This window comes from Chrysemys picta, chromosome 25, assembly GCF_011386835.1.
Source record: "Chrysemys picta bellii isolate R12L10 chromosome 25, ASM1138683v2, whole genome shotgun sequence".
Classification (NCBI taxonomy): Eukaryota; Metazoa; Chordata; order Testudines; family Emydidae; genus Chrysemys; species Chrysemys picta.
This window is the reverse complement of record NC_088815.1, coordinates 4888723-4912667: the sequence shown is the minus strand read 5'-3', so window position 1 is coordinate 4912667 and position 23945 is coordinate 4888723. Positions and strand designations below refer to the sequence as shown.

At 46.7% G+C, this 23945-nt stretch overlaps 1 protein-coding gene across 15 annotated transcripts in view; it reads left to right on the top strand.

Annotated features, from left to right (window-relative positions):
• TCF3 (transcription factor 3) overlaps positions 1-23945 on the top strand; it is a 118665-nt gene that overhangs the window by 46612 nt on the left and 48108 nt on the right. For 10 of the 15 annotated variants that reach the window (XM_065578088.1, XM_065578087.1, XM_065578086.1 and 7 more), the window contains 2 exons: positions 20053-20126; positions 22002-22098. In XM_065578088.1, coding sequence (XP_065434160.1) covers positions 20053-20126; positions 22002-22098 — 171 coding nt within the window. The remainder of the gene's footprint in view (positions 1-20052; positions 20127-22001; positions 22099-23945) is intronic. The other 5 variants (XM_065578091.1, XM_065578083.1, XM_065578084.1 and 2 more) reach the window with 1 other exon arrangement.

Genomic DNA, 23945 nt, shown 5'->3' with positions numbered 1-23945 from the left:
GCCTGTTTATCATTCGTGAATGTGCGACTTTGTAGTAAAATAAATGAGATGGAAACAAATAGTAAAGTCACTGGGTGTGAAATTTACACCACTCCTTTCTCCCAAAGAGTTTCTGTTAAGTGGAATAAAATTTTTCATTGTGAATACGTCTGTATCTACTGGCGGCCTAGTTCTCAGTAGCAAAATGTTGGTGTTAAATGTATTGGACACAAAACATGGCTAAAAGGTGTCTGCAGAGCTGCCTTTACATCTAAATGTGTTTGCTGGACTACAGTTACCAAAATACACTCTCTCACCAACACCCCCAGTGCATTTCTACACAAGCATCATCTGTTTTGCATAGGTTTCAAGATGGCAGCTGTTTAGCTCTGAGGCCTTAAAGTGGACTAAGCTGCAGCATTTGGGACCGAGGACTCAGCCAAAGGATGAGAAGTAGAGGGGCCTCCTAGTTTGAAAATGTTGGTATGGATTAAAATGTGTGTCTGATCTGGAATAGGATGTCTCACTGGCACTGATTGGGATACTGCTGTCTTTGGCTTTTGGGGTGAAAATAAGAATACAATCTATTAATAGGAAATTACTGTTCTCACAAGCACCTTTCATACGTGGCAAATGATGTTTAGATGCTCAGATATCACGACGATGGGCATGGTATAAGTGCCTGAATAGAACTGAACTTGTTTTCTTCCGAGTAGCTTCTCTAATGTTTTTATACAGTTCATCAGGTTTTGTGATTGGCGAAGGGGAGCATATTCTAAAACATATGTTCCAAGGGATCAGTGTTCTTTTTAAAAAAAACATTTCATCTGGGGAGGTTTGTTCTCAGAAAGCCATTTTCTTCTCTTTAGTCAGGACATGCTTTTAAATTGGGGGTGGAAAAAAGAGCTTTGGCTGTCAGTGTCTGACGGGAGCGTGGCTCCTTTAAACATGAGAAGGCCACACTCTGCTGTAGCTGTTTACTGATGAGATTCATCTAAATGTGACTGGATACCTTTTCAAAAACAAATCATTAATTTGCTGTTAAATGTTTGAATGGCAGAAAAGGGATGGAATCGGGGGATAATTTCCTATCTAACTATATTGAGTTTCACTTGACATTTTAATCACTAAATTCTGGCTTGGAGATTTCAAGTTGGAATTAATAGCCTTTGTCTTTCTCCTATTTGGATTATGCTGTCAGCTCCACATTGCATGTGCAAGGACTTCAGCCTCTGTGCATTACGTTAACCAAGCACATACTTCCCCTCCGACATAATGTCTAGTCACTACAGAGGTGCAAGCATTTTTGGGTGGTGGAACGCATCTCTTGGCATTCAGATCTTTTCTTTCAGATATTCACATGATGTTTCCAGAATGCCATTGAGAAGAACTGTTAATGAGAGAGACAACTTTTCGAGCCACACAGAGCTCTTGTGTATTTCAAAAGCTTGTCTTGCCAACAGAAGTTGGTCCAATGCAAAAAATATTACCTCACCATCTTGTCTCTCTAAGATCCTGGTTCCAACATGGCTACAACAACACTGCATTGAGCAGAACACACAGGCCAGGACATTTTCAGGAGCAACTTGACACTTTAGAAACACTATGTCCCTTTAAATGGCTCAGATTGGCCACCCAAAATAGCTAGTTGCTATTGAAAAATCTTGGTCATGCTGATTCATCTACTCTGTTGATGGTAAGTTGGGAGCTGCAGTATGTGGTTCATATTATGCCCAGATTCTGTGTTTCCATACAGTAGTCCTCGTGGAGTTGAGAAAATTGAAACGGGATGTATGGGGCCAGTGCTGGAAATTGTTCATTCCGGTCTCCCTCCCAAATACTTTTTTAAAAGCTGTATTAAAATATTAACTGGATTGATGTGGCTTGGCTGCCATGAAAATATTGTTTAAGGATACTTTCTGGGGTATGATCAGCCATCCTGGTGGATTGTTTTTAAAATATGGTAAGATGGTATTCAAATAGAAATTTATACCGTTTGGTGCAGAAGTACTTGGTACTTAAAATAGCAAGAAGCGCAATATAGAGTTGCAGTGTCCAATGAATTGTAATAAAGATTGCTTGAGAAGTACATAACGCAGACTAGGCCTGGTCTAAAACTTAAATCCGCCTCCCTCGCCACATTGCTCAGGTGTATGAAACATTATCCCTGAGCACTGTAGTTAAGCCGACCTAAGCCCCAGTGTAGTCCATGGAAGAATTCTTCTGTCAATCTAGCTACTGCCTCTTGGAGGGGTGGATTAATTACATTGATGGGAAAACCCCTTTTGTAGTCTGTAGCCAGCATCTACGCTGTCGCGCTACGACGAAACAGATGAAGTGCTGCAGCGGTGTGGCTTTAGCGCCTGTAGCATAGACGTTGCTTTGATGAATTCAAAGAAAATCCTTTCTGTTTACAAGGGCAGAACCAAGAGGTTTAGGTCTAACGCTTGATCTTGTTGACGATGGTGGTTATCTCCTTGGATTTTTAAATCTTAGTTTGCCTTGCTAAGATTTATGCTGAAAAGCCTCTTTTGGGGAGGGTTGGTGGGGGTGGGGGGGGGAGACGATGCCTAGCACAATAGGGCCCAGATTGGAACCATTGGAGGCTCCCAGAGCACAAATAAATTCTCTGAGGGACTTCCCCAATGTCTTGCACCATTTGTTACTATTGCCAGGGCTGTTGCTAATTCCCGTTAATGTTGATGCTGTCATTTTGGATTCATTAGGCCACTAGGGCTGGTGGAGTCTATTTGGAAAGACTAATTGTTATTTCCCAAGTAGAAAGGGAAAGAAGATGTTAATACCATACTAAGGTATAAAAATGGAGAGAATAAAACCCTGTGAGGGTTCTTGGAAGGGGTTGTGTCTTGGCTGTTCATTCACTGCAGGAGCATAATATCAATAGAATATCCATGATCCCCATGAAGGCCCTGTTTGGAGGGACTTGCAGGGGAATGGAGTTGATTCATCTGATGGGTCTCTTAAGTCTGTAACTAGTATGGTGCTACTCGGAGGTCCTGTTTCTTCTCTATGAAAATGGTGGTCTCCTATGTCCAAGCCTTGGGGGCACTATTAAGGAGCATCTCAACTGCAGGAGAAAAAAGGGGTTAACCCATGTAGAAGAACACCTGTTGGAAATGGGGTACTATGGTCCTTGAAGATGCAGTTCCTGCTCGATGTAGTGTAGGAAGGAACTCGCATGAAAAGCTGCTACTGGCATGGTCTAGCTGCTGTCATAAAGCTCTGAGGCTAGTGCACCGCTTTGTGAATGTGAGAGATGTTGCCTGGTAAGGTGCATGTTAACCACTTTAAAAATTCAGTGTTGTTGTAGTAGCTGTGTTGGTCCCTGAAGAACAGCTCTGTGGAGCTCAAAAGCATGTCTCTTTCAGCAACAGCAGTTGGTCCAATACAAGATATTACCACACCCATCTTTTATAAAAATTTGGGGCAGCCACTCAAATTTGTGCTGCTTCTGTAGTGCCCGGTCATCGGCCTTTCCTCCTTCCTTGCTTTGCAGGATCTCTTAAGTGTTTGGTTAAACCTCAGCACCAAGCAGGAATAATAGGCTCCCAGGTGGGTGGGAATCAGTGTGGTACAGTGTTTGGAGGCTTGAGAATCAGGATTCCACAGTTTTTCTCCACCACAACTAGGCAGGTCACTTAACCGCGCTGTGCCTCTCTCCCCATCTGTTAAGAGGAGAACATATAAGTATCTCGGGGATTGTGGCTCAAATAATAGTGGTAAAATGTCCCTCTAGTTACAAGTAAGTTTTATTAAAGGTGCTAACAAAGGGCAAAGTTAAGGCTAATTGTGGTCTTCAGCCCCATCTATTTAACGTCTTTCTGAAAAGTATGTGTGTTTGCCCCTCTTCCCTGTTTTTTCACCCATTGGACATTTCTTGCCCCCCTTTGTACCCCAAGCCCATTTCACCAGGACTGGGGGAATCTCTTGATCATATTGATGCTCTTCATCACCAGCCCTTCCCAGTAGGGTAGTTCCATGCGTCCATTGGCCCTTTGAAGTAGATGATTTGTAGGCAGGTTGAACCTTGTGTTACCCTAGATTCAATCTTTATTGTTTCCTTGCTGCTTCTTTTGTGCTCTGGTTTGGTCATTGTTGTGGCTTTGTTTTTACAGCTGTTGTAAGTGTTTTGAGCTTTAAAGCTTATTTTCTCCCCTCTGGTTGTTGTTACAGGTTTGTTTCTCTCCTCACCCCCACCCCTGGTATCTTGCTGACTGTATTATGGGGCTCTGCGGTAGGACCCTTTCTGCTGTTGTGACCTCTTAGTTAGGATAATATCTCTGTGCTACATCAGAGGTGTGTGGTGTCGGTAAATCTCGGGGGTGCCTGCATTTGTGTAATGGATCCTATCTAAGTTGATTTCTCATCTGGACAACTAAGGATGGTCCAGTGCCTAAGGTACTAACCAGAGACTTGGGAGACGTGAGGTCAGTTCCCCGCTCAATCTTCCCTGGGCACGTCACAGTCTCTCTCTACTTCAGTTCTCCATCTGTAAAATGAGGATACTACTACTTCCCTAACTCACATGGGTGTTAGGAGTACATCACAAACCCATTACAAGATGTGGGCCCAGCTAGTCAATATTCTTTCAACTTTTGACAAAATTTCATTTTGGTCAAAATTTCCCACTTCCTTCATTTCAATTTTTTTTTTCTGCTAAATACCTGTTTGTGGCAAAAAATCTGTGAAACAGCAAGAGAACGTCCAGCACCAAATGGACGTTTTCTGACCAATTCCACTAGGTGGCCAGATGGTTTTTAGATGTGTTCAGCCCCCGTTGAGAGAGCTGGAAGCTTCTGTGTATTGAACACTTATGAAAAACTGGACCATTCGGTAGAAATAGACGACTAGCAGCTCTGATGGATGGTACCACATGGACTACATGAAAATAAGAGGCTCCAGACTTTGCATCACTGAGGCCTGCTCCAGACTTGTATATAAACAGAATTTTGTAGTTGTAGACAACATGGATAGCGCATTGGCCTGAGAGCTGAGACTTGGATTCTATTCCTAGCTATGCTTTTCATCTTGGGAAAGTTGCTTAAACGTCTGTGCTTTGGTTTCCCCATTTAAAAAAAAAAAAAAAAAAACCTGTGATGGGGAAATGATGCCTTACTTACTTTTATGAACTGCTTTGAGATCTACTGATGAAAAGCACTGTAAGTGCTAAGTATAATTATTAAATACACTGGTTACTTTGCTGGTATGCCTTCTTCTGTTTTGCTAGATGGATTAATAGAAATATCTTGCTGGTTGAGTTCAGTATCAGGGAAATCCAGCCATTGATCAGCATTGTCTTCGCTTGGCAGAGACTACTGGCCTATTTGAGGTGAGGATTAATTATACAGCCACTTGCTTGAGCTCAGTCTGTTTTCTGTGTCCCTTTGTACCTTGGCCATCATTATGGGGGACTGATCTATGGGAAACAAAGAAAAACTTCCTCATTGGAATCTTTTCCAAGCTGGTTCTTAAAACCTGCTGGGTCAATAATGGGGCTAGGGGTCACACGTCCCATGGAGCTGCGCAAAGACACATCTAAGCCTCAGTTAATAGGATATGTCCATTGTGAATGGTGAAGTTTTGGTTCTGTTCTGTCCACCAGTGTGTGATCAGGCGCTCTCTCCTCCACTGGGACTTTATTACTTATTTATTGTATTATTGTTTTATTTATTATGATGATGGCAGTGCCTACTGGACCCAACTGAGATCAAGGCCTTATAGTGCTGCACAGACACATAGTGACCAGGAGTCACTACCCCTACAGCTCCCGTTCTAAATAGACCAGACCATAGTGGGAGGGAGTGGATATCAATATCCCCATTTTACAGTGTGGGAACAGAGGCGCGGAGAGGCAAAGTGACTTGCACAAGGTCACACAGGACATCTGTGGCTGAGCCAGGAGTGGAGCCCTGTCTCCTGAGTCCCAGCTCAGTGCCTTAACCGTAAGGCCGTCTGTCTTCAGCTCCTGTTCGCCAGCCGATAGCACGCTTTGCAGCCCCCTGGTGGCAGTGCAGGCAGCCTTTTTTCCCTGTTGGAGCATTAATTGGGGTGTATTTTTAAACCAAGTGCCCTGGTAAATTCAGGCCGATTAACCTGCCCCCAGCAACCTCTGCCGCTCAGAGCAGTAGGGTTCCGCGCATTAAGGCTGGGTTCTGCTTGCGCAGGGAATATCTGCCGCTCTGAGTGGAATTAACATCCCTTAGCATTTGATGCCGCACGTTGAAGGCTATTGCAGGGTGTTACAAAGGTTCCTTCGTTATCCCTTTGCTATTTTTCCCTTCCACCTGAACATGCTCAGGGTGCTTTCTAGGACTGCCGGTTTGGGACACCAAGAAACCAGTTTCCCTCCCTCTGACTTTCTGTGCTGAGGTGAGTTCTAGCCATCCGGGAACATGGACTAGTTCACAGTCTCTGCTAGGGCAGTGGTTTGAACAACAGAGAGTGGGAGAAGGGGTCCATCCTTCTCCCTGATTCAAGGCAGCCGCCATGCAGCTTCAACTCCAACCCAGTGAATTTCTTTTGTCTAGAACGCCCTGCATGGTTGCATTGGAGCTGCAGTCTTGGAGCTCCGGGGGCTGATGTACTCCTGGGGCCGTAATGCTGTGAACAGTCTGCTTGTGGGGTTGTCAGAATGAGGTTCTCCCCTCTTCTTAGAGCCTGCGTTTCCTCTGACAATAACTGGTGGGAGGCTACTGTGAAACACCAACCCACCTCGCTTCCTCTCCCGGTTTCCCTGTTGATGTTACCCATTCTCTACTGGTCTGTCCTATCCTTTAGTAGCAGTTGGCCTATGAATACAGGCCAGGCACCACTTCTAATTCAGAGCACAAGCTGCCAGTGCGGCTTTGTTTTGAAATGTAGCGTGCATCATCTACAGAACTCTGTCTTCCAAAAGAGACTGTCTAGGCAAAGTACGTTGTATTTGTGTTGGAACTTGTATTCTGGCTTTTTTTTTTTTCTCACCTAGTCCACAGACTTGGTGTCTCTCTCCCCCCGCCCCTTTTTCAAACCTCACACTGAAAGGATTTTTCCTCTGTTCTTTCTTTTCCACCCCATCCCCCCAACACTTCCTAAAATTCTGCTCTGAGCATAGGCTATCACCATACAAAAATTGCTGAACAAGAACACAAGGCAGCAGATGCAAAGCAGCGAAATTAATGATCACTGAAGTGGTGGCATCAGCTTTTTTAAACCAAAAAATGATCATTGTGTTCGCCTCGGGGGTGGGGGAGGCAGCAGCGGGCATTTCCCTTGGGAGTGAGTGCACTGGGGTTCAGTGCCTGCGTGTTTGCTTTTTGGAGAACATTGTCTAGTATCTGAACCTCACAAATTCTGAGCAGAGATAAACGGTAGGGATGTACCTGATAAACCTCCTGGGAACCAGTGTTAACGGGCAGTTGTAAGGTCCCTTTGTATCGTCCTTGTTCAAGTGACCTGGTTCAGAAGAGGGTCTGCCATGGTCATAGGTAGGGCCATACCGAAGTCAGTCATAGGATTTTAGAAATCATAAACTTAATGATTTCAGCCCCTTAAATCTGAAATTTCACGGTATTGTAATTGTTGGGGTCTTGACCCAAAAAATAATTGTTTTTTTGGGGGGAGGGGGGGAACATAAGGTTATTGGAGGGAGGGTTGCAGGACTGTTACTCTTGCTTCTGCGCTGCTGCTGCTGGAGCGAGGCAGCTGCTGACCGGGAGCCCTGCTCTGGAGGCAGCGCCGCCACCAGCAGCAGCACAGAAGTAAGAGGGCCTGGTATGGTATTGCCACCCGTACTTCTGTGCTGCTCCCTGCAGAGCTGGGTCCTCAGTCTGCAGCTGCTGCTCTCCGGCTACCCAGCTCTGAAGGCAGCGCAGAAGTAAGGGTGGCAATACCACCACCCCCCTAAAATAACCTTGTGACCCCCTGCAACTCCCTTTTGGGTCAGGACACCCAATTTGAGAAACAATGGTCTCCCCCGTGAAATCTGGTCTTTTGTGTGCTTTTACCCTATACTATACAGATTTCACGGGGGAGACCAGATTTCACAGTCCGTGACGCGTTTTTCGTGGCCGTGAATTTGGTAGGACCCTAGTAATAAGGCTTTGTCTATGGCTCCCTTATTACTGTAGTATAAAGGGTCTGCTCTTAACACCTAGCATTCTGTGCTGTCCATCTGGCCATCTCCCTCCTTACAAAAGAAGAAACAGGCATAGGATTGGCCAGGGGTCCAAGGCCTGCAGCAAACCCGAGCCAGGAACAGAACCCCAGGACTCCTGACTCCCAGTGTTGTGCTCCATCCCCCTGGACCATGCTGCCCTCAGAGTGTGATTTCTACAGCTAAGCTTCCTGCTTTCCTGCCCGAACCCAGGCATCTGCATTTCACCCACCTCTTCATGGGGGCAGCAGAGGGGAGATTGAGTCATTCCGTTCAATAATGCTGTGGGCTTCCGCTGGTGCCTTCCATCTGAGGCTCTCGACGCGCTTTGCAGGCATGAAGTGAGCTTCACAGCGCTCCCTGAGTGACCTTGGGGGAGTCCAGCTTCAGAGAACAGACCCCAGATCCCCTGACTTCGTGGCCTGTGCAGCTCACTCAGAACAAAACCTGCTAATCCGTTCCAGGCACATCAGATCATAGGAAGTTGCAGTTTTCACACACATTACCATTTCCCTTCCCTCCCCATCGCACTGCCACGTCCCCCCTTGCCTTCTCCCTTAGATTAGAGTTATAAGCGATGAGGTGTTTGCTTTGTGCTCCCTGGTGGATGGTGAAAACATTCTTACATGTTAAGCAGAAAGATCTGATTGTTTACATTTTCTCTGCGCACGGTGGGAATCTTGCCTACCCTTTATTTCCAGGAGGGACCTGCACTTTGCTCCCATCAGTTGTCCTGGGGTCTGCCGCGCTGGTAGCTGCTCACTTTGAGTCCATGAAATAGGAGCTTTTGCTAAGCAGGGGTGAGGATTCTAGTCTGGCTCTTTGAATGCTTGATAAAAGAGAGGGATGTGGTGGCAAGGGGAGGGACTTTCCTCCACCCAGGCACCATTAAGTATCCCTGAGCTGCATTCCAGGTGTTCAGCATTGCTTTTTTTCGTAAATTGTTTTGTCGTGAGCCCGGAAAAGGAAGTGAACCAATTGTATAGGCCCATCCACAATCGACGTCCTGTAAACAGAATTTCATAGCAGCTAATGACTGCATTCCTTTCAAATCTGTTTTTTCCTATTCTGGGGCAGATAGCACTGGTTGCAAACTCTGCTTTTTTTATTTATTTATTAACAATTCTGATTAAAGGCCCTGGCTCATGTGAAAAAGAGAGAAGAATTTCAGTGTATCAAGGTGACTTTCACTAAAGGTGTCTTGTTCTTTAAGATGCATCTGTGGCTTTCTAACAAGAGCTCTGTGTGTGCGTGTGTGTGCGTGGTGGTGGGGCAGCAAACGCTTGTCAGGAAAATCAACTTTGCTACTTTGACTGGGACTAAAGCTAATTACTAGTCGACTAATTTTATTGATTTCAAATCCCTTTTAGTGGAGATTTTGCTGTAAGGCTGATCGCCAGAGTGATTAGGACACAAAGCTGCTTAATTTGGAAGTGTTTATCAAGCAGCCTTCTGTCACCTCTGTTTCAAATCAAATTACAGTGGCACCCACTTCTTTATCTGCAATTCAGACTGCTTGCTCCATGACCCACCTCTGATGGAAGTAGACAGCGTGTGCTTAGAGGGGGAAACCCGTTTAGTTTTCCCTTGGGGCGTCTGGCAGGGGAGAAAAGGTGAACTATATTCACAGGCATAAAAATACTAGACTGCTGACTGTGATTTTTACTCCCAGCTGCCATCATGACATAGGCAGAAATGGAAGCTCATGGGCTTTTGTAGTGACAGCCTCTTAAAGTCATCTGTATGTACAGAAGAGCCTTTCCTGCCTCTCTCTGGTGCTTTGCTTGTTTCTGAATCTCTGGAGAGCTGCGTTTACCCAGGACCCTTTAAAGGCTCACTCAGAGCAAGTGCCTCGTGTCTTAACCGGTCTCACTAAACAGGTCTTTGAAAGAAGTGGCAAGAGCACTTTTTGTGATCATCGATGTAAAAGTTGCTAACTCTTCTCATGGTAGCCGTGCTAGTGCACTGTAGCCCCTTTCTCTCCGTGCATGTATGCGCCTCCAAAGAGACCGGTTAAGTCCATTCTTGCTGCAGCAGGTTCACCACTTACAGAAGGCAGCATGCACATTAGTGCATTATAGAAGCCATGTGTTCTAGTGATTGGGCCTCCACGTACGTTCTGCCTTTTCCTCCTCTCCCTCCTCCCTAAATCAACTCTTAGAACTTGGCCCCTTCATATTTTTCATTTCTCCAAAGCCAAGACTTGCTGTGAGCTAGACTAGATCTGCTTGGCGACCACTAGCACAGGGATTCTTGAATGGAGACTTTGCATCCCGGGGGGGGAAGCACACCCTCTTCTTGGCTCCATGCATTCTGGTCGGCGGGGGGCGGGGGGGCGGGTTTCCATTGTGCTTGCCTGAAGCAGGGCTGACTGCCCACCCATTGATTCTCATCCATGGCAGAAATCATTTGGGGGTTGTGGGCCACAGCAACAAAAATACTTGGAAGAGTTTTGGGAATTCCCACATGGCATGTAGTACCAGAATGTCCAAGGGAGAGGATAGCCATCATCCCACCCCCATGTCCAAGGGGGGAGAGACCCCTTTCAACTCTCTTGGGATAGTATCCTTGCTCCAGAGAGTCGTGTGGGAAAGACTTCATTGTAACCTATGGGGTCAAAATTCTTTGATTCTGCAAAGGGTGTTTTCCACCCGTCTGGGGTGCCTGGTGCATCAAGGCACAAAACGGCTTCCAAACAAAGTCTTGTTTCTTGCAAGCATCATTCTCTGAAGCAAGAACATAAGTCCTTGCTGGGCATTTTCTGCCTTTGGGAATCCAGTGCATTTGGGTCTCTGAGCTGTGTGTGGAATTAGCAGGGGGCAGCTGGAATGTGGTAAAGGGAGGAGAGAACATGCATCCTTCTTACCGAATGTACTCACTCATTTAAAAATTATTTGTTTAAAGTGGCTTCCATCCTCACCATAATCTTTCTGCATTGGGAATTATTCCAGACACTAGGGGCCAGATTTTTAAAGGTATTTAGGGCGCCAAGTGGGATTTCTCAAGGCATCTAGGTACCTGAATACTTGAAAAAAATCTGGTCCTAAATGTCCTGAAACTGCTTGTTTGTACTGCGTTTATAAAAAAAAAATGAAGCTCTTCTTTTACCTCCATATTGCCAAATCAGAAAAACCTGCAGCTTACTTCTGTGGTGGGGTGCATGCAGGGTCAGAGCGCCTTTTTCTCATATTTGAGGGTAGAAGAAACTCTGGCTTTGGTGCTATAAAGGTGGGAAGTTATTGGGATACATTATCACCAGTTTTGGTGGTGGTTTTTTTTTTTTTAATGTGGGGAAGAGATCTCCTTGTGGATTTAAATAGAATGTCGATCTATATAATTTTGCTATTTTCCGAAGCAACGAAGGGAAGGTAGGAGGGTGAGTGTGTGTGTGTGTGTGTGTGTGTGTGAAGATAACGTCTCCAAATTCACCACTTTTTCTCACTTGCAAGTAAACCCTTCCCTTGAATCAAGTCCCTTGGAATGTCTTGTATTTATGGGATCTAGGCTCCTTTTATTGAGGGCAGACAGAGACAATGGAGTGGTCTGATAGTATCTCTTATCAGATGGAGCTTTTTTGCTGAGGCTAAACTTGGACAAATTATTTTTATCCGTGCTGAGAGCTTATAACTGTAATTGTATATCAGCTCTTTTTAGCTTCACCATAAAAATTGTGTTTAAAAAAAAAAATTACTGTCTGACAGCTACATCTTATTCTATTAGTACGTTTTAATTAGAACATGAGCAAGAAATGCATTATGAATATTCATGATCGGGGTTATTAAAATGCATAATTAATCTGTGGGTTTCTTTTATTTTAATAACTGTATTAATGGAGGGGAGGCAGTCCCAATTTTTGTTGTTTCTGAGCTGGGAAGTGTCTTCCTCTTGGCTCCTTTAAGTGTTTTTATTTTAAAAGTTGGCTTAGAACAGCTGTGTGCGAGCATGTATACGTATGCGTATACCTTAAACACACAAAGCTACATAAAAAGAAAGTTATTCAGGTTGTGAAGTCAAGCACTCAAAGTTAGGAAATGCCAGAATTAAGTTTGCCTGTGCAAACTTAATTTGGCCCCCTTCTGCATATGCCTTAAGATAGCTTTTAATGACACGATGACATTATTTTTTTCCCAGAACCCCTGCTTCATTCAGTGCACAAAATGGAAAGTGCTCACTTAGTGAGCAGCTATCAATATTTTGTTTTCCCTCATTGTTCAATGTGTGGCCCCAGGCCTTCTATACTGCATGCTAGCCAAACCCTGCTCAGAAGACAGAACTGTTAATTTCTTCATGGGCTTTCTCTGGTGCTCATCGCTATAGTATCCGAGTGCTTCACAAATGTGAACTTTTATTTTCACCACGCTCCGGTGAGATGAGGCGGGGAGGGGTATCGTCTCCATTTTATATAAGGGGAGCTGAGGCACAGAGAGATGAAGGTCAGAAGTATTCACTAATTTTGGATGCGCAGTTTGAGACCCCGAGGGCCTGGATTTTCAGAGTACGTAGCACTGGATGTCTTCAGCGGCAGCTGAGAGTGCTCAGCACTTCTGCAAACTGGACCCTGGGGTCTGAAGTCAGGCACTCAGGAAATGAGGAACGCTAGTAACCACTCTGAAAAGTTTGGTTTAAGTGACTTGGCCAACATCCCATAGGAATGTTGTGGCAGGGATAGGCTCAAATTCCATAGGGCTGCAGCATTCAGCTGCCTTAACCATGAGACGGCCCCTTCTCTTTCTGAAATCCCCGGCCTCATTCACTACGTATAGGGTGACCATATTTCCCAGAGTGAAAATGGGACGCCCCATCACCAGCAGAAGAATGGTGAGACTTGGGAATCTTGGGTTTCGTTCCAGGCCTTGGATGGGAGTGTGCTCGAGTGGGCACAGACTCTCTTGCTCTGTCCCCTTGAATCTGTCCCTCTTCCTTACCCCAGCTCCTTATCCCAGTCTCCTTGCCCAGCCAACCCTAGTCTCCTTCTCTGGGCTCACTGAGTCCCAGTCTCCTTGCCCAGCCAGTCCCAATTCCCCCCTCCCAGCTCCTCATCCAATCTGTCTCCTACCCCAAGTCTCTCCTTCCTGGCTCTTTGCTACAGTCTCCCCACTCTTTAATTCCTTGTCCAGTCTCTTTGCCCAGACCTAGTTCTCTTGCACACCAGCTCCTTGTCAGATCTGTCTTCCCTTCGCCCCTGTTCCTGCCCACACTGGTTCCTAGTCCATGTCCAGCCAGTCCCAGTCTCCCCACAAGCTTTGTCTGATCTTACTGTTCCGCCTCCCCCACCTCCCAATGACTCAGTCTCCTAATCCAACCAGTCCTTTCCTCCTTGCCTAGCCGGTCACACTTCCTACCCTCTGCCCCCTTCCAGCCCCTTCTCAGTCTCACCGGCCTCCTTGTCCCAGTCTACTCCTTTCTCTTCCTCTTGGTCTGCCTTTGATCTCCTCATCTGCATTTGAATCCGACAGCTTCCTTCTGTCTGCTGCCTGAGTGCCAGCAGAGGGGTCACTGGTAGCACAGGAGAGCGATGCTCCCCACTGTCCATTCTGCCTCCCCCCACCCAGAGCAGCAGTTTATAGGGCAAGTCCAGGTTTGCCCCATAGCTCTGGGCTGGAGCACGTTCAGTTGCTCTGTGGGTATGGTGCACGTGCTCTCTGGTCACCACCAAGAGCTGTAGAAGCTGGTGCATGCTTAGGGCTGGTCTACACTGGGGGGGCGGGGAGGGGGATCGATCCAAGATACGCAACTTCAGCTACGCAAATAGCGTAGGTGAAGTCGAAGTATCTTGGATCGAATTACCTGGGGTCCACACGGCGCAGGATCGACGGCTGCGTCTCCCCCGTCGACTGCGCTACCGCTGCTCGCTCTGGTGGAGTTCCGGAGTAGATGGTGAGCACGTTCGGGGATCGATATATCGCGTCTTAACGAGATGCAATATATCCATCCTGGATAAATCAATTGCAACCCGCCGATACGGTGGGTAGTGAAGATGTACCCTTAGTGAGGACATAATCGTCTGAGGCTTTAGTTGCTAAAGTCCTAGGCCATGTCTACACTACCACTTATGTCGGCGTAACTTACATTGCTCAAGAGTGTGAAAAACACACACCCTTGAGCGACACAGCCTAAGTGGTAGAGTGCGCGGAGCTGTGTTGGCGGGAAAGCTCGCTCCTGTCAGCATAGAGCAGCGACACAAACAACTTTACACTGGCACAGCTGTAAGGTCTCTAGTGTAGTCTTTGCCTTAGGGCTGGTCCCCACTTAGTCCGGACTTCGGACTAAGGTACGCAAATTCAGCTACGTTAATAACGTAGCTGAATTCGAAGTACCTTAGTCCGGACTTACCGGGGTCCAGATGCGGCCGGAAGTCTCCCCCCGTCGACGCTGCGTACTCCTCTCGGAGAGCTGGAGTACCGGCGCCGATTGTGGGCACTTCCGGGATCGATCCGGGATCGATTTATCGCGTCTTAACCAGACGCGATAAATCGATCACAGAACATCGATTGCGTGCCTCCGGACCAGCCGGTAAGTGAAGACTAGGCCTAAGTCTCCAGATAGAGCATGTATGAACTGGGATTTTTCAGTAGTTTATAACTTGGCCAAATTTGGACAGATTTTCACAGGAAGGGCAAAAGACAAGCAGGCCACACCCTTACCAAATTTCAAGTCACTGCCTCCAAAGTGTGGGGGCGCTTGATCTGTTCAAAAAAAAATCCCCTGAGTTTAACACAGGCAAAACTTATTTTTCCCAGACTTATTCTCCAACAGCTGACCCATTTTGGCTGAAATTTCTTCACCATCATAATAATCAGTCTGAGACAGACACCGGGCATGTCAAATTTCAGCCTGAAGTTGGCAAAGTTGTAATCAACTGAAGATGGGGTATTACAATGGGAAGTATTGTGCAAACGTAATACTGGGCAGCGCTACGAGCCCTGCCTGTAATATACACACATTTGCTTACACGGATGTGCGCACATACAGTATTTAGGCCAGTTTGTTTGTGTGCTTTATCTGGAATCCAGAATAACAATTCCAGAGCTGTGCAGCTTTATTCACTGGTAGTATTAAAGGGCATTAACCTCAACTCCATTAGCTCTTAGCGCTCCTCGGCAACCTCCCGCATGCATGCACGTTGATGGCTGGAAGAGGAACTCTTCAGTTTCCTCGTAACTGTTGACTGGACTGAAATCTGACCATGGCTGTTCCTGTAACCCAGTCACATAATCAGCTTAGAAGCAAGGACAGGCTTCTTATCTGGAGTCAGAGATGCTTAAAGAAAAGAAGGGGGAAGGGCAAGTCCCAGGAGGAAAGGCAGGCGCTCCTGTCATCCCTTTGCTAGCACCTAGGGGTGTGTCTGAAAGCCTTTAAAGGCCTTGTTTACAGTTGAGAAATCTGACCTGCTAAGCGCTGTTTGGATTCCCCCCGGCGGGTCCGTAACATGCCACAAACACACACAGAATATGGCTCGCGTAGTGGACGGCGTTCATATCCCCGTTTGAATTGCCCCTTGCCATGAGCAGTGCTGGCTGCCTCCACTAGTCTGCTGCCAGGGCAGGCAGCCAGCCACTGATTCAAACAGGAGGCCAGAGAATCCATGATGGAATGCATCAGAAAAACAAGGCTGCAGGAGCTCGTACAGCACCTAGCGTAACTGGGCCTTGGGGACTCTCAGTGCCACCCTAATACAGATATAATCAGGGGCTCCACTGTGATCTCCTCAGAGAATGCCAGCCAGGGACAAGGACTGCTAGTGCTGTTATCCCAGCAAGTACAATGCCATGACACAGGGCGGTATGGGCTCTTATTGGACCGCCCCATATTCATCTGCTCCTTCCTCTGCACTTTCCCACAGTGCTCCAGCCCTTCCCATGAGCTGCCCAAGGAAAACAGGAACCCACCCAGTACTTGCATCGCCCCTATGATCTTAAATCCCAAATTGGTTCTCTGGTTCTGATATCTTGCCCTAGTTGCTTGTTGCCGCTGGCCTCCACATTTGCAAGTGTAATAAAGTTGATGGTGCACTTTTGACCTCCGTGTTAAATGTTCCTCTAGCATATTTTCATTTGGAAGTAGCTCATAGTGACACTTAATGGGAGGGGGGGGGACACCTGAACCTCTCCACTCTGACATTCACCACGAATTCCAGTATCTGCTGGTCTTACTCTTTGACTCTCGCCTTACGTGACCTGGTACGTCCTCCCCACCCTATTAAGATGCTTGAGAGAAATTGTCTTACCAAAGATCAGAGGAGTAGCCGTGTTAGTCTGAATCTGTAAAAAGCAACTGTTAGTCTTAAAGGTGCCACAGGACCCTCTGTTGCTGACCAAAGAGTGAGCTCTGACCGTTCATCCTGGACTTGGTTTTGAGGGAATCGCCTGAGTTTCCAAGGGTGTTTGACCCTTTCTCCCACAGTCCCCCTGGGCTCTCAGAAGGTCTTGTGAAAACTCCCACAAGCCCTTGCTCTTTAGGAAACTGGTGGATAAGTATCCAGAGAGCAGTGCAGCTAGAATAGCTAACCAGAGAGCCGTGTGTGGACATGACTGCACTGTTTACACTGGTTCTGTTACCCACAATTCAGTTCTCGAGTGCTTCCTTCTGTCCTGTCATGTATGCCCCTCCCACTCCATGCCGAGGGTGAGGTGGGTGAAATGAAAGAGGAAGCTGGTGTCTCCCAGGACTTGTCTCATAGGTCTTCTCCTCCCAGCCCGAGAGAAGAATCTGCTCAGGATGCACTGAACTCATTGTTCATGGCCTCACCCAAGCTGTCCAAGTGCTTTGGAAATACTCCTGAAAGCAACATGAATAGATGGAGCATTTCTGTCTCCTGATTTCTATTGGTGTTTGCAGGGTATGCAGATGAATTGCTTTAGAAAAACACATTAGCAAAGCAAAAGTTTATTCTAGGAAGTAGGAGGTGGGAGAATTGGCAGTAATTCTCCCTAGTATCCAAGGTATTATTAGAGGCTTATCCCTGCTCTGCACAGTAATCACATTGGAAATTTTTGATTAGAAAACAAAATCTAAATGAGAATTATGAATATTCATTAGGTGTAGAGATTAATATGCATAATTATGCAAATTAGACAGCAATTAAACACCAATTCTCTGGGGAAATGATTAACACAAAGGCACAGAAATAGAAGGATGTAATTTGAAAGAAGTTTCTGGTTAAATGAACAGTAAGGGGAGCGGAGGAGACAAATATGGCGTGTTTGCCATAATAATAAGCTTTGCTAAAATGAAATTGGTGCAAGCACTGAGACTGTTTCACCATCCCCACCCCCACCCACGCCCCCTGTTTGCTCTGCAGTTTCATGTATGGACACTCTGACTGAAGGGTATAAACTCATTTGATAAAGAAAAACAATGCAAGGCCTTAGGTTGGTTGGTTGGTTTTTAAGCTGGGCGTCTAACTCATGTCTAAGAGATGAGAACGTCTGAATGTAGCAAGAATCTTATCCCAAGCACTGCTGGATTTTTATAGGGCGTAAGCAACCGGCTTCCAAAATGAGGTGTCGAGGGCTCCTGGTCCTATGTAGGATTTTGTCTAACGCTCTGAAGATCTGCTGCACTCAGCGATGCATGTTCAAGGCATAGGCCAGAGAAGAAGGATGGTCTGTGCAATGATCGGCCAAGACTAGACTAGACTTTCTCCCTCCAATATAAAACATTTCCACCCTCACCCCTTCAGTTTAAGTGTCCATCAGCTGTGGATTAGGGCGCTACTGTTTATTGTGAAGCATTAGCTGTAGACTGTATGTTGCCACCTTTCTAGCCTGGCTGTGATGTGTACTGTCGCTCTGAGCTGCAAAGGCAGACAATCTTGAGCTGTTTTTTTCACCTCTCGCTGGAGGGAGGGAGTGGTTTGGAGCTGCTTTAGATGAATGTGAATTTTTAATGTCAACGTCTCTTTAAATGGCGACTTTTTATTTTTATTTATTTATTTATTTATGGTCAAGTGCAAGGTTTGAACCAGTGAAATTGGAGTTAATGAGTGAGTCTGTTTGATAATCTAAAAAGCTGATCATTTATGGAAAAACATTGCCATCTGGGTGCAATGGCTGTTGGAGGGGGTGCGATTGTTTTGAAGTGTTACGTGTGTCAGAAATGTCTTTTTTTTTTTTAATATATATAAAAATGTATATTCAGAAAGGACAACAACATGGTTGCTAAACACTTTGTGAGCTGCTGCACATTGTGAGCAGTTTTATGTATACTGTGTGTGTGTGTGTGTATATATATATTTTTTTTTAATTGTGTACACAGCTAGACTGGGATTTTCAAAGGAAACTATGGGAGTTTAGAAGCACAACTGTTTTGAGAGTCTGAGGCTAGTGCTTCTAAATCTTGGTGAAAATCTCTTCCCCACCCCCACCTCAGTACCAACTCCCACTGAAATTCAGTGTAATTTGGGCACCTAAATTTGTTAGACTACTTTGAAAATCTCAGCTCTACAATTGTGAAGTTCATAAACTATTGAATTGACCCAGTACCGTATAGAATGCGTACTGCCTTGTAAAACATGGATGCAGCCTTTGGACAAAGGCAGGGGTATTTTATCTCAGAATCTAGCTGACTCTCAAAGCCCTGGCGTTAGCTGCCTATCTTGATGGGAACTGCAACCACAGTCTCACCCACTCCAAGAGTAAACTAACCAGTGATCTTTCAATAAGTGAACCAACACAAGCCGCCATCTAAATGAAAAGTGGCCTCCGCCTTTTGTGGCATTTCCGGGTTTACCAACCGTCACTTTCAGCAGCGTAGTTCTTGGAGTGTGAGCCTAGCATTGCCCATAGTTGGCATTAACCGCGGGAGAATTAGGCCTGTACGGCCAATAAAGCCTATTGAAATCGGTTAAAGGCCTTGTCTCCACAGGACAGGAGTTTTGCGTGTGTAACCTTCGGTGTGGATTTAAGCCACGATAGTTGCACTGGAATAGGCGTGCCCACCATGGGGTCAGACCAGGATAAGTAGCTTGGATTCAAACTACTTGGAAGGGGTTATAGCAAAACTGAAAAAGTGCTCTCATGAGTGTGCACACAAGGGGCAGTGCCTGCTGTATAACTGGTAAAACTTTCTCTTTGGAGTTTATTACCTACACAGTCGCCAACAAGTCTTGTTAGGTGTTTGTTTTTTGGAGGGGGATTCGGAGGGGGGAGGCTTGGGGCTTAATTCTATTTGCAAAGGATCCTCGTGCTTAATTCGACTACAGAATGTTCTGACCAAACCTTCTGTGTTCAGGTGCTGCTCGTGGGCCAGGGACACAGCTTTACGCCCCCCTGGGGTGAAAGTAAAGTTTCACTCAAACAGGCATGAAAATGCAAAGGGTGAGGTTGTGTCTAGGACAGTGCACACCAACCGCTCAAGTGATGGTCTCATTTAGGCTGGTGCAAATCTAGGTTAACTGGGCTAAAGGTAGTAGAGTTATTCCTAGATCTGTACAAGTATAAAGGAGAGCAGAATTTGGCCCTGTGAGCGAACAGTTTCAAGTGCAGTTGTTCAGTTAACGTACAGTTCTTCTCATTCACATAAATTAGACCATTTGGGAGCAAGGGGGCACCTGCATTAAGATTTTTAATTTGTAGTCCTCTTAAATGTTGACCTCTAGGAAGACCAGATTTACAAGCTATCTCTTCAATCATGCAAAGTTAAAAAAAAACACTTCCCCTTCCCACCCCTACCACCATCGCAGGTTCTGGAACATGTATACAAACGACGTAGGGCTTGCTTTGAAGCTCACTAAATAAGCTTTCAGCTCTCAGTTGAAATGGCGAGCTTCGGGGAGAGGGTCAGTCACAACGAGTGGAAATGATTTATTAATAAAAATATTGTTTTGTTTGTAGAAGGAAGAGTTAATTTTGAGAGGACACCTTTGAGGGTTTGCTGATAAAGTAAAAGTAACCTTTGTTCTTCCTGTTTTTTGGTAGGTTTGGATGAAAGACCGGGATCAGGTTCCTGGGGTGCAGGAGATCAAAACAGCTCCACATTTGACCAAGGAAGGGTAAGGATGAAGCGTAAACAGAGACCTTAAAACAAAAATAAACAGGGTCTTTATGATGGCTTCTCAGTGTGTGTTTGTGCCCAGTCGGTTTTAACCTGCAAACGTTTTTCTTGTAATTCTTGTGATAGAGCCTCAGCTAACCCCCTCAGATAGGTCACTTCTGCAGTCACTCTGCAGTGGTGCTGGATGAGAGAAGGTTTCTCTCTCTTTATTACTTGACAGCAACATACCCGTAAGGCCCTGCCGGCCTGGGCAAATGTTGTGGCAGCTTTCTTGCAAACCTTCTCCTTGCTTGAAAAGTGTAGTGTAGTTTAGACTGCACCTGGATCAGTGTTGACTTGGCTTGTCCAGACAACCCTGCACTTCCTCACCCATGCTTGGACTTGCATTTTAAGTTGGGGGAAAGCAGTAGTTCCTGATGGCTGAGTGGGGAGAGCAGGAGTGTCACTTTGGCTCTGAGTCGAGCATTTTTAGCTAGGCATCTAGCATGGATTACTACGATTGTACCTTGGCACTCTAACTTGCTCATCCTCTTACCTACCCCACGGGATGGAGGAGGAAGGCTGAAATGGGAATGTAATAATAAGGCACCTAATACAGCAGCTAGACTTGACAGCTGATGGTGCCCGGTGTCCAGCCAGAACACCCCCAGCCCATTTGGAGTAGCCTGGCTCTGGAACCAGACTCTGTGGTCAGTCTGGGTGTGGGATCTGCTGCCGCCAGAACACATTGAGCTTCTGTACCATCTCCCAGCTTTATCAATGCCCGTGATGAGTCTCATCCCAGAGGTATTGGAGGTGCCTGTGTAAGAGAGCGGGTTACAGCCCAGCAGATTGACACACGCTCTCAGGGAGGGAATGGAAAGCAACGGGAGGCGGGAGGAAGAGAATTGGAAGTGTTTGCAGGGAAGGAATTGAGGCTGTGACAGCATATAACTGGGGCCCGAGGAGGGGAAGAGAGAAAAGACATTAACTTAATTGAAATGGTGTTTTTTTGACAGATGCTCATGTTTTAATGGGTTTATGTGATTCGTTTTCACAATGGCACCGTTCCCTTCCCTTAGGTCAGCGATGAAACAGGCACCATGTCGTTTCTCATTTTTATAGACCTCCCCTCTTCCCCCCCACCCTCGCCCCTTATGGCTTTGGGGAGGGGTGGGCTGGGTGAATTCTATGGCCCGTTTCTCCTCGGAACAGGAGGAATTGCTCCCACGGTGCTTGCCCAGGGCCGAGTTCCGTCAGGACGGGGGCGAGTTGGGTGGGAGCTGCCAGGGTGGAAGAGCGTTTTGTTTCTCTGCAGGGAGCTGGTTTTGTGGCTCTTCCCCAAACCAGCTCTCTGCTCTGGAAGCTCTGCTGGGGCCTCCTGCTGTCCCTGGGTGCTGAGACGTGTGAGGAAGGGAGATGAAGAAGCCAGTGCATTACTCTCCTCCTCCTTTCGCCCGTAGCTGGGGGTGGATGTTGGACTGAATCCTTTTGAGGTCTGGAGTTTGGCTCCCCATGTCGCTGCTGTCCCCTTTCTAGGATGAACCAGGCTAAAACTCGCAAGTACAGACGCCTCTGAACTCTGTGTGTTTGGGGGCAAACAGGGAAGTAGTTTGAAATCCAGAGCCAAATGTTGTGGTTTGGGTCCTTCTTTATATTTAAACCCAAGTTACATAAAAAGAATCGGATCTGGATTTTGCTCAAGCAAGCTTTCAGGTGGCATGACTGATGTGTGACTCTGGTGCTTTTGATTGAGACCCAGGCTAGCTGGGGGAGTGCCCAGTGGCAGGCCTTGCCCTGGGAGTTCTCTTCATCCATTGAAAAAATAAAATAAACCATAACGTCCTTGTGACAGTCTCCCATGTACAATTATTCCTGTTTTGTGTTACATTAGCAGGGCTATGGTGAAGGCGCCCATTATGGAGAACACCGGGACCTATCATCTCACAACAGCATATCTTCATCACCATTCCTGGGATCTGGACTAGTAGGTAAGTACTGCGTGCTGTACCTCTGAGCAAGGCTGTCAACCTACGTAATGCAGGTGAAGTTAAAAACCTAACCAAGAATGTTTGCACAGACCATAATAGTCCACCCAAACGTCACCAAAAGTTGCTGTTGTCAAACCTGCAGCCGAATGAGCTGCTATCCAGGAGCTCTGTCAATGTTTTATGGATGCACAAGGGCCTCTGTATTTTACATGGTGGTGGTGTTTTTTTGATCTATCACAGTAGCATCTAGAGTCCCCAGCAGAGATCAGGGCCCAGTTGTGCCGGGTGCTGCACAGACACCTAGTAAGAGAGAGTCTCTGCTCTGAAGAGCTTACAATCTAAATAGCCCAGATAGAGAGAGGATGAGAGGGGAAACCATCTAAGAGAGGAGAAGGGATTTGCCCAAGATAATAGAGCCAGGAACAGAACCCCATTTTTCAGAGCCCTGGTCCATTAAAGCAAGCTGGTGGTGTGCTCTCTGGTGCGTCGTTGAAGTCCGAACACAATGGCATGGGGCCTGATAAGGATCCTTTTCCTAGGCAGAGAGGTAAGCGCACATCTGGAGCTGTAAATCTGCATTAGACAATGAGCTGTGACTGCACACAAGAGCTGGTAGCTGTTTTCTGCTCTCCTGTCCGTCCCCCCCCCCCCCCCCCCCCCCACGCCACTTTGTGACATTTTTCCTAACCTGCACCATGGCTCAAAAGACCTTCCTTTCACGCCCGTTTCCACTCTGGACTTGAAGTGACCCGCCTGGAGTCTCATGCTTTGCACGAGGGCTGTAGTGCGACCTAGCAGTGTTGGTGTGTGGGAGAGCCTGGCTTCGTTCCCGGTCTTCCTTGACACGCTGTCCAGAGTGCAGGATGCTCCGACAGCCTGGCAGGAAAGAAGCGCCATGTATATTGCTCAACACTGGCCCTGCCGGTTGACCACGGGGCATTGATATCCAACCTGGATGTTCTTCTCCTACTTCTTACTCCCCCCAATGCTGCTATGCGCACTCCTAGAAGGGGAGTTCATTTTGTTTGAAGGAGCTTTTTTCCACAGGGGTCCTGTTTGGCAGGTGTGACCTGCAGGGCCACCAGCTAGTGGAGACGATGGGGGATTAGCTCGTCTCGCCTGTGTGGCAAGTGCTCTGCACTCCTCTAACCTGGCTCCCTTGCCCCCATTTGGCGTGTGAGGTCCCCTCGCTCTCTCTCCTGCTCTGTCTCCAGAGGAGCCAAGAGACTCACTGAATTCTGCTGAGGACCCAGTTCTTTCCCTCATGCTTCTCCGACCGTCTGGGTCAGGCAGCGGTAAGGGGACCACGCCTCTTTCAGCTCCATGCTCCTGCTGCCAAGCTAACTCATGCTCACATCCCCTCTTTCCCCAGAGACGGTGATTTGCGCACAACTGGGCATAAGAAGGATGTGTGACAATTTACCCCTTTACCTCTTCAGACTCGGGGGATTAAGAGCAGAAAATATCCATCCTGAAGGGCTTAGAGAGCTTCTAATTACATTAGGCAAGGAATCAGGGTTAGACATCCCCTCCTTTCCCTTAGCAGCAGTGGTTAAAACCCTCCCGTTAACGTGGCCAGCTGACGTGAGTCTGGGAGTGGGGGAGGAAGGCTATTACCCGCAGTGGCCTTTAGTGAAAGGGGAGGGGGAGCTGTATTCTTTAAAAGAAAATCCCTGCTAAAATCAGTGGTTCCTCCTTCTCCAGAGCGAGGTAGAAAGAGGAAGAAAAGGACCTAATAGATCTAGGAAGCAAATGTTGGCCAATTTCCTCCTCCTGCTCTGTATGTAGTGGAAGAGGGAAGCTGTCAGATCCAGGCTATCTGGAGAGCCAGTCTCTATCTCCAGATG